Source organism: Vicia villosa, linkage group LG3, assembly GCF_029867415.1.
Source record: "Vicia villosa cultivar HV-30 ecotype Madison, WI linkage group LG3, Vvil1.0, whole genome shotgun sequence".
In the NCBI taxonomy this organism is placed as follows: Eukaryota; Viridiplantae; Streptophyta; class Magnoliopsida; order Fabales; family Fabaceae; genus Vicia; species Vicia villosa.
Window position 1 is genome coordinate 8,126,901 of NC_081182.1, and position 14,360 is coordinate 8,141,260.

At 30.6% G+C, this 14,360-nt stretch overlaps 2 protein-coding genes across 3 annotated transcripts; both read left to right on the forward strand.

Annotated features, from left to right (window-relative positions):
• The first annotated feature begins 622 nt into the window (after positions 1-622).
• Positions 623-4,593, forward strand: LOC131654848 (protein NRT1/ PTR FAMILY 8.1-like). Of its 2 annotated transcripts, none has more exons than XM_058924776.1 (5): positions 623-751; positions 2,373-2,475; positions 2,560-2,777; positions 3,010-3,554; positions 3,640-4,593. In XM_058924776.1, the coding sequence occupies exons 2-5, from the start codon at positions 2,379-2,381 to the stop codon at positions 4,475-4,477; spliced, it is 1,698 nt and encodes a 565-aa protein (XP_058780759.1). In that variant the 5' UTR covers positions 623-751; positions 2,373-2,378; the 3' UTR covers positions 4,478-4,593. The 2 variants fall into 2 exon arrangements, with proteins under 2 accessions (XP_058780759.1, XP_058780760.1); XM_058924777.1 differs by lacking the exon at positions 623-751 and adding an exon at positions 2,097-2,228.
• Positions 4,594-6,617: 2,024 nt separating this feature from the next.
• LOC131657497 (protein NRT1/ PTR FAMILY 8.1-like) lies at positions 6,618-14,016 on the forward strand. The gene is made up of 5 exons (XM_058926887.1): positions 6,618-7,137; positions 7,330-7,409; positions 12,085-12,187; positions 12,278-13,040; positions 13,179-14,016. Exons 1-5 carry the CDS (start codon positions 6,618-6,620, stop codon positions 14,014-14,016), a joined length of 2,304 nt encoding a protein of 767 aa, XP_058782870.1.
• Positions 14,017-14,360: the final 344 nt, after the last annotated feature.

The following is a 14,360-nucleotide window of genomic DNA, read 5'->3' on the forward strand; positions in this document are numbered from 1 at the left end:
ATACAATATAATTGACCTATATAAAATTTGTATGGTCTCAAAAAGTTGGGTAAGGTTATCTTCTTTATAAAATGCTTTGAAAACAACAAATAATTATAGTATTTAATAAATAATTAAATATGTTAAAATTAGATGGTAACATGTGATTCGTTGGAGGTACACACCCAACTTTTTGTGATGAAGAGAGAAGTTATCCCCAATTTATATCAAACAAACAATAAACTACCTATATAATAAATAGCCATTACATCTATAATACAATAAATAGCCATTATAGCGGTGTGAAGTCATAAAACAAAATTTGAGCTGTAGATTAGTGGTTATGACGTTGCCTTGTAGCCTTGAGGTCATAGGTTTGATATCTTGATAAAAGAAAATCTTTTACAGCGGGCCAACATAATTCTATATTTTTTTATTTTCACTCCTAAATGATGATGATAATATTTTTTTTATCTTAAATGTATAATGAAAGATATCAAACTAAAAATAATAGAAGTATTATTAACTATGTAGTACAATTAAAAAATATAATTAATATGTTATTAATAATTTAAATTTAAACTATTTGTTTCCAAAAATAAAGCTGTAATTCTGATAAGAATGTACTGCTATAAAACTACAACTTCTACAAGTATTTCACACACTTTTAGAGAAATTAAAAATAGTCTCTCACAAATAAGAAGATCAAGTGAAGAGATAGCCGGTTCATTTCAGAGTGGAAACAACCCCTCAAGAATCCAAACGCTACACAGTAAGTATTCATCTTCCCATTTGATTTTATATGATTTCATCATGGTAAAATTAAATAGCATATACTCTATCTGTTTGTTCATGCTATCATTTTTATATGAATGTATAAAGTGTTATTTCTCATTATTCAAAAAAAAAAAAAAAAAGTGAAATCATACTTCTATCTTTCATGTGAAAATCCCACTAAAAAAACAGATAGAATTTTTAGTTTGTAGAATTCCAATCAACGGAAAAATCAAGTAGATAAAATCAAACTATTTATTATTATTATTTTTTTTTTCTTCATATTTTTTTCTATAGTAGCATTGAACCTGCCAGCTGCCACATTCAATATTGTCATCTACATGTCAGAAAAACGATAAGTGTTAGGTTAGAATTGGTTAAAAATAATAAATTATAAAGTCTTGCTCATTAAGAGCACATGTTCAGAAATTTAGAAATAGAAATTTTGTATTAAAAAATTTATTTTAAATTTATTAAAAACTGAATACATATCTTTTCAAATGAATTTCTATAATTTTTACCATATATTTTTAGGAGATGTGTTATTATTTAACTAAATACTTATTTTAATTTTTTTATAAAAAATAATCCACTTTTTCTATTTTAATAAATAATTAAAAAAATTTATTTTAGGAATAAGAGGAAATAGTATTCAAACATAATAAACTTATTTTATTAATTTTAAAATTTATAGTATTTATAGTATTTAAAATTTACTAGATTTAAGTATTTCCTAAGTTTATTTATTTATTGAATTTAAACTTAATTTAAAAGAATAGATGTAATTATTAAGAATTTTTTTTAATAATATCTATATAATATAGAGAAAAGGAATGGTGTACTGACAGAGTGACAGTGTAAATCATCTTTACACTGTCAACCAATGACAACCATGTAAAGCGTCAAATCACACTGTAAATTTTAAAATACTTTTATGATTCGGCACTTTAAACCATTCTAATTGAATGTAAGTGTAATCTTTTTTTACACTGACAGTGTACTACCATTAAATTCTATAATATATAATATTAAATCACTATTATATATATATATATATATATATATATATATATATATATATATATATATATATTAATGATATTATATTTTAATTAAAAATAATAGAAAAAACTATTTTAAATTTTTTATTTTCAGATATGCATGATTCTATTTTAGGAATAAGTTTTTAAATACCCAATGAATGTTTTTTCTTCAACAAACCAGGATTGGAGACAGATGTATTAATAAGTCTAACTTCAACCATATACATGATTGTGATATTCACATATACTACTATTACAACCATATACATGATTGTGATATTCACATATACTACTATTATACAACAAAACTGAAAATGTCAGTGTCAAATTTATTTTTCCATTAATATTTATCATCAACATCCTTGTAACGCTTCCATTTGTTACAAATTTCTGCCGCTGCCGACATAACATAAATCAATACATACTCTTATTGTTAAGACTCTTTCCACTCTCTTCACACATTGTATAAAATACACATTTCATGTTCCTTTTCATTTCCAAACAATAACAATATCAGTTATACACATGTTATTAACCATATCATTCTCAATTTTTTTGTAAAATTGTATGAAACAGGAGGAAATGGAGTTCCTGGTAAGTGATGATCGCGTGGACCGACATGGCAAGGTTGCTGATAAGCGAACAACGGGAGGATGGAAGGCTGCTCCGTACATCATAAGTACGAAACACAATATTATGATAGAATAGAATCACAATGTAGATATAATGTTTGTAATGTTTGATGATGTTTTTGTTTTTCCAGTGAATGAGGTGATAGAGAGGTTGGCCTTCTTTTCGATAGCTGTGAACATGACACGTTACTTGGTTGTCGAAATGCATCAATCGATTCCGGATTCTGCTACTCATGTCACGGACTGGATTGGAGCTGCTTATGTACTCACTCTTCTCGGAGCCTTTCTAGCTGATGCTTATTTGGGTCGCTTCAAAACCATTATTGTTTTTTCTTCCATCTATGCCGTGGTAACTATATTTTACTTACTAGTCTTTAAAAGAAACTCAAGTTTAAACTTATAAAATATCATCACAGTCATTGTTTGACTGTGATTGATTCATGTCACAAACATGAATCAACCACATGTTTCACAGTCATTGTTTGACTGTAATTGATTCATGTCACAGACATGAATCAACTACAGTCAAACAATGAATGTTTAATGAAGATTCTAATATTATTTTGTATATTATGTTATAGGGAATGCTTATGCTGACAATTTCAGCCTCAGTTGACACATTACGCCCACAAAAAAGCAAAGAAGCTAGTCAATACCAATTGGCATTCTTATTCTGTGCACTTGGCCTCGTTGCGTTAGGCACAGGAGGAATCAAACCATGTGTATCATCTTTCGGAGCTGATCAATTCGACGAAGGAGATGAAAAAGAAGTTGTGATGAAATATTCATTCTTCAATTGGTTTTATTTCGCCATCAACATGGGCGCACTTCTTGCTATTACCATATTGGTTTATATACAAGACAGAGTAGGATGGAGTTGGGGTTTCGGAATACCAACCGTTACTACAGTTTTGTCTATCGTTGTTCTAGCTCTAGGTATTAAGTATTATCGTTTTCAAAAACCAATGGGAAGCCCTTTTACTAGGTTTCTTCAAGTTATTGTAGCATCCGTAAAGAATCATCAAAGAGGAGTAGTCGTAGAAGATGAAACTCATCTATATGAGGTCGAGACCACACATTCTGATATTGTTGGCGCTCGCAAGCTTCCTAGGACTCTACAATACAAGTTAGTTAATACTGAATAAAAATTATAGTATATATATAGATCAGATACATCAATTATTCGATACTGAAACAAATTATTGTTGCAGGTTTTTTGACAAAGCCGCGATTGTAACCAAAAAAGACAATATTAAAGACAGATGGAACGTATGCACGGTGACACAAGTCGAAGAATTCAAATCATTCGTCAAAATCCTTCCGGTGTGGGCTGCTACAATTGCACTAGCAATTTCTTTTGCTCAAATGTCAACCTTTTTTACAAGTCAAGCCAACATCATGAACCGAAAACTAGGTAAGTTTGAAATTCCAACAGGCTCTATTCCTGTTTTTGGCGCCATCAACGGCCTCATACTAGTCCCATTCTACGAGCGATGCATAATCCCAGTTCTCAAGAGATTCACCGGCCACCACCGTGGCATCACATCGTTACAACGAATGGGAGTTGGCCTTTTCATCTCAATCATCGCTATGGCTTCCGCTGCATTACTTGAAATGACAAGACGCGAAAAATACCCGCGACTACATAGCATGAGTGTCTTTTGGTTAGTACCTCAGTTTTTTCTAATGGGTGCTGCAGAGGTTTTTACCTATGTCGGACAATTAGAGTTTTTCTATGATGAAGCAACGGACGGAACAAAGAGTATTAGTAGCGCGATGTTTTTGAGTACTATTGGAATTGGAAGTTGGTTGAGTACCGCGATAGTTAAGATTGTTATCGCTACAAGTGGAGGAGAAGCGAAAGGATGGTTAAGGAATGATCTTAATAAAAGCAGGTTGGATGGGTTCTACTGGATACTGGCAGTTATCAATGCTATCAATTTATTGGTTTATTTGATGGTCGCGATACGTTACAAAGGGAAGGATTCGGCGGTTGTGAGAACTGAGAACATTGTTGAACTCAGCAAAGATCAAGACATGGAACCATGAAGGAATGGTTGATCTGTTGTTGTAAAACTATGTTTCTGTTATGTGAAACTATATTTGTTTGTAACCAATTAAATTATGAAAATTTATTTTATTGCCTATAAACTGCAGAAATAAAAGAGGAATGTCTTGTTTCAAATAAAAAGTTTGATTATCATTTTTTTGGTTTGATAGAAACTCCATAACTTTAGAGATATATGATAGTGTTTCTACATCACTTTGAAGAAAAAATTAATGAAAATGACAAATGATGGAGATCTTGAACTTCATTGATTTCTTATCCGTTCTGTGTTTGTTCCAAAATTCATTTTAAGGAAAATTCTTTTATTGTGGACTTTTGATCCGCTGTCGCGCGCGGGTCAAAAACGAGTATTTTGTAAAACGTAGTACAGCGACAATGGCTCGAGTCGTATCGCAAGGATTCTTGATTTTATTAACTAAAAGCAAAGTCGAAATTAGGGGGGATTGGTTTAGGTTCGAATCAGAAAAAGTGCTTAAAAAAAGTGATTCTAAAAATAAGTTGTTTTGAAATAAGTGATTAAAATGCAAACGAATTCACTGCTTCGGGTTCTACTTATCATCGATTGATACAACTACGATCTCTATCCTATTTGAACACAATATCATTCAACAAGTGTGATCGACATCGTAAGATATATATTCCTATTGTCGGATTAAGCAAACAATGATCATATAATATTATTGAAAGGAATAGAATTCTATTTGTAGTTATAACAATCTCAAAGTATTGAACCTGAATACAGTAAATCCGTCCAGAAGGTTTAGTTCTCCATAGTCAATCGTACAAGCTTGGTTTTTTTCGTGAATAGTGATAGATGCTCCAGTACCGCGGCTGCTACCCTAAGGGGAAAGAGTACAACCCGTTTTACAATCCAACTGGGTCAAACATATGACCCAGACCCAAAACTAATTGACTCGAAACTTAACTAAAACTAGTGCTGCAACTTCAACGAATTTTCTGGCCCTTCTACAGTCCGATTCTGACTTCGACTCCAACATAAGAATTGTAGCTCTTTCTCTTAGCTTTCCGTCGATTATTATAACGCCTCAATCGGACTCCTAAAACTCCAGTTATGATCGTTTCCGTGCAGACTGTTAAAGCTGAAAATTAAATACGAAAATCAAATAACAATAAAAATAAATTAAAATATAAAAAACATTATAAAATACAAAAATAAGACAAACAAACCATGGAAATGTATAAGTACAACCGTAGAGAAATGTACATCAAAATGCACTGATCAACTTTCGTGATGGAGATCTAAACCTCTCCAAAATTGAAACTCTTGATTTCATTTTAAATTAGATGACCCTCAACTAAAACTATTTCTCTTTCTTGATCTATTTTTTCATTTTAGATTCTTTTATTTCTGTTTTTTTAAAGCATTGACTTTTTTTCCCTCCTTTCTCATGGAACTCATGTTCTTCTAGAAGCTTAAACTCTGAATTTTTCTTTTAGCTGCATCATGAATTCTTATACAATGTAACAGTCTAGAAGGGAGATAATAAATTGACCAGTTAAATTTTTTTGTTTATTTAAAAAAGATTAGAGTTTAAAATTGTTTGCGCGTGGCAGAGGCACAATGCCTATAAAGTATACTTTTAAACAGAATATATATATATATATATATATATATATATATATATATATATATATATATATATATATATATATATATATATATATATATATATATATATATATATATATATATAGGGGTGGCCTTGAGCACAGGCTCGCGGGGCGGGAGCCCAGGGCCCCATAATTTTAGGGGCACCAAAAAATATATTTTCCCGATATATATATATATATATATATATATATATATATATATATATATATATATATATATATATATATATATATATATATATATATATATATATATATATATATATAAAAAAATTGAAAGAGAGTTTTCTATTATAAAAGTACTTGCTTGAATTTTTTGTGTGATATAAAGAATTAAAATAGTGATATAGAGAATATTTTATATTATATATAATATTACTTATGATAGTTTTTGTCACTAGATATCTAGCTGAGCAAAATTTAGCATTTCGTTAAAAAAAATGAGAGGATTAATATGGAAAAAATGGAAACTTTATTTCTCTTGTTAAAATGATTTCTAAATGGGATCCTGTCATGCAAAAACATTTTGAAAGTATTAAGAATAATGAAATTAATTATCAATATCTTAGTCATAAGATTCAAAATGAATTGATTAACAAGTTAGGTAATGAAGTCAAAAGTGCAATAGTAAAAAAAACCAAAGAAGCAAAATATTTTTCTATGATTCTTGATTGTACTCATGATGTAATTCACCAAGAACAAATGACTCCCATTATATGTTTTGTGGATGTTTCTACAAGTCCAATAAAAATTGAAGAGTTTTCTCTAGAATTTTTGAAAGTTTATGACACAACACGTCAAGGATTGTTTGAAGAATTACAAAATGTATTGAAAACTCTTGGTCTAGATATTAATAATGTGAGAGGACAAGGATATGATAATGGATCAAACATGAAAGATAAATATCAAGGTGTACAAAGAAAATTATTAGATGTTAACCCTAGAGCATTATACATAACATGTGGTTGTCATAGCCTTAACTTGACACTTTGTGATATTGCAAATTCTTGTACTAAAGCTAAAGATTTTTTTTTAGTTTTACAACATATTTATACTGTATTTTCTCATTCGACAAAACGTTGGTAAATTCTTAGAGACAATGCGAAAGGTTAATTTATTAAGTCATTGTCACAAACACGTTGAGAAAGTCATGTGAATATTGTATATGCAATTAAATCTCAAAAAACACTACTTCAACTAGTTGTACAAGATAATGATCCCAAAATTAAGAGTGAAGCTAAATCTTTAGCAACTCATGAAATTGAAAACTTGAAATTTTTGGTAGCTATGATTATTTGGTTTGAATTGTTAACTGTTGTTGATGAAATTAGCAAAAGTTTGCAAAAAAAGACATGTATATTGATGTGGCTATAAAACTAGTAAAAATTTTGAAAAAGTATTTGAAAAAATATATAGAGAAGAAGAAGAATAATAAGTCTCTTTATAGTAGTTTATGTTTTGATGTTTTTTTTTTTTTTTTAATAATCAATGGTATATTATAATTTGTACTCAAGGTACACCCAACAATACATTTACAGAAGCAAAAGATCTATCCTTCAAGACAGAAGCAACATCATATGCAACCTATCAAAGATCCATACTTGTATTCTTTTTGTACAATGTCAAATGAAAATGTTTTTTTTTCAATTATTTCTTTTATCTTTATGTATTTATTGTTTAAAAAAATTATAGGGGCATCACTTTTTTGATTCGCCCAAGGCACCCAAATTCAAAGGACCGGCCCTATATATATATATATATATATATATATATATATATATATATATATATATATATATATATATATATATATATATATATATATATATATAAATGTGAAATTTCAATACAATAAGAATTCTAGAATTACAGCAACAAGAATAATTGAAGTTCTAATCCAACAAAGCTTATAATTATGAACAAAATTGATACAAGGCAATAAAATGTAACCACGTAAAATTTCTAAGAAAAAAAATAAAAATAAACCTAATCATGCAATTTTAATCTAAATTGAGAGAGAGAGCGCGCGCGAGAGTGATGCAAGTTATGTTTGATTACTTAAAGCTAACACTCGTGACCTTTCATAAGGGAATGACGTTCTTCATTCCTTTTGGACAATTTATATCAAAACTATTCCTTCATCAAGGGGTAGTCTTAACAGAGGATGATTTGTCTCCAAAATCAGGGGTGAGAAGTTGAAAGGTGCTAGAAGATATAAAGCCTAAGAAAGATGCCATGCTGGGAAGACTTTGTTTGTGGTTGGAACTTCGCATCATTAGTTCTTCCTCTGACTAATTTTTGAAGTTTCTTTACTTGTCTTGTTTAAGCTTTCATCCTATATATCTTTTAAACAGTTATCTGCTTATTTATTGAAATTTTATCCTTTTCTTTCAATCCTTGCTCTTAATATACATTCTTTTTGATTGATGACAAAGGGGAAGAAAAATGTGAATGATTTTGATGTATCTGATTCCTTAATAGAATCCAAATATATGTTTTTTTGTGGGAACTCTGATACTTGAGCTAATTGAATTGTTATATCCATATTTTCTCTAAAGAATTTATGTGCTCAAGACACTTTGATATTATTTCAATTTGGCACATACTCTAATTATTGACACGTTTAACTTTGATTAAGATTTTATGTTCTCAGAGCGAGCTTGCAAACCTCACTCTAATGAGATTGAAATTTTTAATATGTTTGAACCTAGAGGAAGCTTACAAACCTATCTATGTTGTTTTAAACTATTGTGCATCATTCAAATTGATCAAACAATGCACATTTTTTATTAAATAAAATTTTCTAGACTATCAAAATTTTCTAAGTCATACTCTCAAGGAGAATTTGCAAACCTAACTCTGAAGTACTAATGAAAATTTTCGATATTATTCACAAGGGGAGCTTGCAAACCTCACTCTTCTAAAGTTGAAAATTTAATAAGTTTTAAACTCAGAGGGAGCTTACAAACTTAACTATGACGTTTTTAAATATTGTGTGTTTATCTAAAAGAAAATTGTTCATTAAAATATATGGTATTGTCATCATTAAAAAGGGGAAAATTGTTGGAACAAGTCTGATTCGTCAACTAATCCTTGATGTTTTGATGATAACAAGTACATTTGTTTAAAGAAATTTTTTGCTCTCTAATGGTTGTTCAATGTGAAGATCTAGAAGAAAACAACTCTGAATCTGAAGAAGTCAAGTTAAAATGCACCAGAAGATGAAGCCATGCACATGTTGAATCTAGATACTAGCAGAATCTGAACACTGGCGAAGTATGGTGTCATCAAAAGCAAGCAATAATCTAATGTAAGAGAATGACTTTGTACTCAAAGAGTTTCATCAATATTTATTAGAAGACTCAGATTCAAAGGAATAACGTTTGAAAGAAAATCTTAAAGAAGTAGAAAGTAAAATTCAGAACTTGAGTTATCAAGTCAATGCATCGACAAGAATCTATCCAGAAAACATCTATGAAAGATTCTGTCTCTTTATGATTCTGATATCTTAAACTTTGATGAACTTACTCTGATCAAGCTTTATCATATCATATTAAAAGCCTCTGACTCAAAGAAGTTAAGTGTGGAGAAGGAAATACATCTAACCTCTGATCAAGCTTCACCAAACTTTATCAGAAGCCTATAGTTCATGATGTTAGCTGTAACAGGAAGAAGTGTGGAAATAATATCAAAGTACAACATCACGTTACTACAATACAACATCCTACCCATAACCCTACATACATATGGATAAAGGAATGTATAATATACTGTTACTGTTCACACGTCTCATCATAGTGCTACTATCGCCACTCTAGTATCTTAATAGTTAACGTCTCAAACAATTATATTTGTTGTGTGGATACTCAATCTCTTTTCTCCAACGGATTTATCTTTCCTTATTTATTTAAAGAGAATCTGTAAGATTGAAAACACAAGAGAGTGTGTGCAACAATGTAGACATACATACACACCAGAGAGTGAGACACATTAAAAAGAAGAAGTTGCACGAAGAAGAAATCTAAAAGGAGAAAAAGGAAAATCACACATGAAAAGGAGTAAATCTTTGAAAAATGAGTTAGAAGTGAGAAGGTTACTGAATGCTTACGTGAAACTGAACTTGAAAAAATCACTTACATATAAAACAAGAAGTGAAGAAAATCTTCAAAGATAACGAAGAGAAACACTCAAAAGAATTTATTTTATATCTTTTAAAATGTTGTCCGTTATGCTTAAAACTGTGCGTAATCAACTTTATGAAGCAGTTGGTTAATTTCTTTAAGGGGTCAGTTTGGTCAAAATTCTTGAGAGGTCAGTAACACTTGTTATTGAAGTTTATCTTGAGAGACGAATACTCGAGATGTCATTGACGCTTTTTCTTTGAGTTGAAATTCTTTGAGGGACTAAAGGTTTAGTTAGGATCCTTGAGAAGAAATTAACGGGTAGTCTTTATGGTTGTAATCATGGAATTGATTAATGAATTAAGTCCTTATTAATAAAAGGGTTAATAGTAGTTTACCCCCATGTAATAAGAGTGTGTTTCCGTTTACCCCCCACCGTTGCCAAAGGTAGATTTTGGCAACGGTTTTTTTTGAAAAAATCGTTGTCAAAACGTAGGGAGGGGGGAAAAGCAAAATTCGCTAACATTACAGGGGGTGAATTACTATTAACCCTTAATAAAAATACACGTGTCTTTTATTATTGTTGTTTACTTTGTGCATGAGTATTGTTTGATCTTTGGGTGTTTGAAAAGATTTAACTCTATAAACCAAATTCAACCCCATTTCTTGTGTTTCATTGAACTTTCGGAAATATCCTTATGTCTTTACAATACACTATTCACTCAGGCCAACACCATCAGACGAACTTTCACACTTTTTTTCTTGGCAAAATATCATTTGGTCCCTTAACTATACCATTGGATTCAGATTGGTCTCTTAATTTATTTTTGTGTCACCTTGGTTTCTTAACTTTCAAAATGTTTTATTTTAGTCTTTTTTATCTGATTAGCGACGAAAAAACTTTGAAATTGGTCGCTAAATCCGTCTCTAATTAGACAAAAAGGACTAAAATAAAACATTTTGAAAGTTAAGGGACCAAAGTAACAAGAAATAAATTAAATGATCAATATGAACCTAAGGGTATAGTTAAGGGACAAAAATAAATATTTTGTCTTTTTTTTTTGCTTTTACACACTAAAATTTCAAGTCATAGCATCATTATCTTTGACTTATAAAAATATATTTATCTCAACATCAGAGAAAACAACAATAGTGGATCGAAGATATCAGGGAAAATATACTTCCAGTTTAATGTAGGTTCTTCCAAACACTTCTATTTATTTTTCTTTTTCTTTTTGTTGTTGTTTTTTTCTTGAGGTTTTGTCATAAGGTGAATTCTTGTCATAAATATATTGTAAATGTTACTACTATTAAATTAAGAGTGATAAAAAATGTTATTTATTATAAAATACAATTAAAAGTTTAACTTCAATCAGTTTTTCCAATTATTTTAAAACGAAGAAATACGAAAAATAGGAGTTGTTGAAACGAAGAAAAACAAAGATAGTAGTAGTTGAAATAACATTTTTCCAAAAAAAGAAAAGCTTAACTTCACTTGCTTTTTCCAACAATATTAAAAACTGTAATTCATATGAGAATGCATGCTATAAAGCTACAAGTAATTCACAAACTTTTGTATATAAAATTTTCTCTCTCAAATAAGAAGATCAAGTGAAGTTTCAAAGTGGAAACAAACACTCAAGAGGATCAGAATCCATAATCTACAAAGTAAGTATTCATTTTCCCATTTAATTTCTTATGTTTTAATTTTCGTTCAGAAAAAGAAAAACACGAAATTGCATATACTACATATAATACTTTCCTATGATTTATCATACATCCTCTCATGCATAATATATGTAAAATTAATTTCCTTTTATACTTTTACGAAATAGGAAGAGATGAAATTCTTGGTAAGCGATGGTCGCGTGGATAAACATGGTAAATTTGCAGATAAACGAACGACGGGAGGATGGAAGGCTGCTCCTTTTATCATAAGTATGCAACACAACACTGTAAAATCAAATAGAATGACAATATAATGTAGACATAATGTTTGCAATATTTAACGATGTTTTTGTTTTTTAGTGAACGAAGCGGTTGAAAGGATGGCATACATTGCAATAGCAATGAACATGACTCGTTATTTGGTTAATGAAATGCATCTAACAATACCAGATTCCGCCACTCATGTCACAAACTGGATTGGATCTGCTTATATTCTCACTCTTCAGGGAGCCTTTCTAGCTGATGCTTATTTGGGTCGCTTCAAAACAATTATTATTTTTTCTTTCATCTATGCGGTGGGAATGTTTATGCTGACAATATCAGCAACCTACGACGTATTCCGCCCGCAAAAAAACAAAGAAGCAAGCCAATTCCAAATGACATTCTTATTAGGTGCACTTAGCCTTGTTGCTTTAGGCACAGGAGGAATCAAACCTTGTGTGTCATCTTTCGGAGCAGACCAATTTGATGAAGGGGATGAAAAAGAAGTTCAAAAGAAATATTCATTCTTCAATTGGTTTTACTTTGCCATCAACATTGGTGCACTAGTTGGAACTACGGTGTTGGTTTATGTACAAGAAAAATTAGGGTGGAGTTGGGGTTTTGGAATACCAACAATTACTACAATTTTATCTATCTTTGTTCTAGCGATTGGTATTAATTATTATCGTTTTCAAAAGCCAATGGGAAGCCCTTTTACTAGGTTTCTTCAAGTTATTGTAGCTTCTATAAAGAATCATCGAAGAGGAGTCGTTGTAGAAAAAGAAACTCATCTCTACGAGGTTAGGACCTCACACTCTGATATTATTGGCGCTCGCAAGCTTCCAAGAACTCTACAATACAAGTTAGTAAATTCTAAATATCAATTCTAATTTATATATAGATTAGATATTATGAAGCACATACACATTTTTTTAAAGCGTCAGTACTACATAGATCAGATACATTAATTATTCGATGCTGAAACAAAATAATTTTGTAGGTTTTTGGACAAAGCAGCGGTAGTAACACCAAAAACCAAGATCAATGATAGATGGAATGTATGCACGGTGACACAAGTGGAAGAATTCAAAGCAATCATTAAAATTCTTCCAGTATGGGCAACTACCATTGCACTTTCAATTTGTTTAGGTCAAATGTCAACTTTTTTTATAAGTCAATCCACCATCATGAACCGGAAGCTAGGTAACTTTGAAATTCCAACAAGTTCAGTTACCACATTTTCCGCCATCAACGGGCTTATACTTGTTCCCATCTACGAGCATTTCTTCATCCCGGTTCTTCGAAAACTCACCGGCCACAAACGTGGCATCACGTCGTTACAACGAATGGGTGTTGGACTTTTCATCGCAACCATTGCTATGGGTTCAGCTGCATTAATTGAAAAGAAAAGACGCGAACAATACCCGCAAATACATAGCATGAGTGTGTTCTGGTTGGTACCTCAATTTTTCCTAATCGGTTCTGCCGAGGTTTTTACCTATGTCGGACAATTAGAGTTTTTTTACGACGAAGTGACCGACGGGACAAAGAGTATTAGTAGTGCATTGTTTTTGTGTGAGTCTGGAATTGGAAATTGGTTGAGTACAGCTTTGGTTAAGATTGTTATACTTACAACTGGAGGACAAGAGAAAGGATGGTTGAGGAATGATCTTAATAAAAGCAAGTTGGATTGGTTCTATTGGGTAGTGGCTGCTATCAATGCTATCAATTTTTTGGTTTATTTGATGGTTGCAAAATTTTACAAAGGAAAAGAATCAGTGGTTGCAAGATCAGATAACATGGTTGAATTAAACAACAATCAACACACTGAACCATGAGTACACCCTTTTCTTTTTAATATTTTTTGTAAAATTTTATCTGCTGTTATTTTTTTTATGCATTCTCAAAACTTTTATAAGCAACAAATCTAGCTAGGGATTGGTTGTGAATTAGTTAGGATAAATTTAGCAGCAATCAATTGCTAGTTTCTAGTAAATAATCTTGTAATAATCTTAGTTAATCTCCAACTAATACCTAATTAATCCCCATTTATTGTCTAATAAAATATTTATTCTCCTACCTATAGCTATCTCATAACACTTTAAAGGTTTTCAATTTTACAATTAGCATATCTATTCAAAAGTGATGATTCTATAGTATAAAAAAAATAAACTGCTCATAT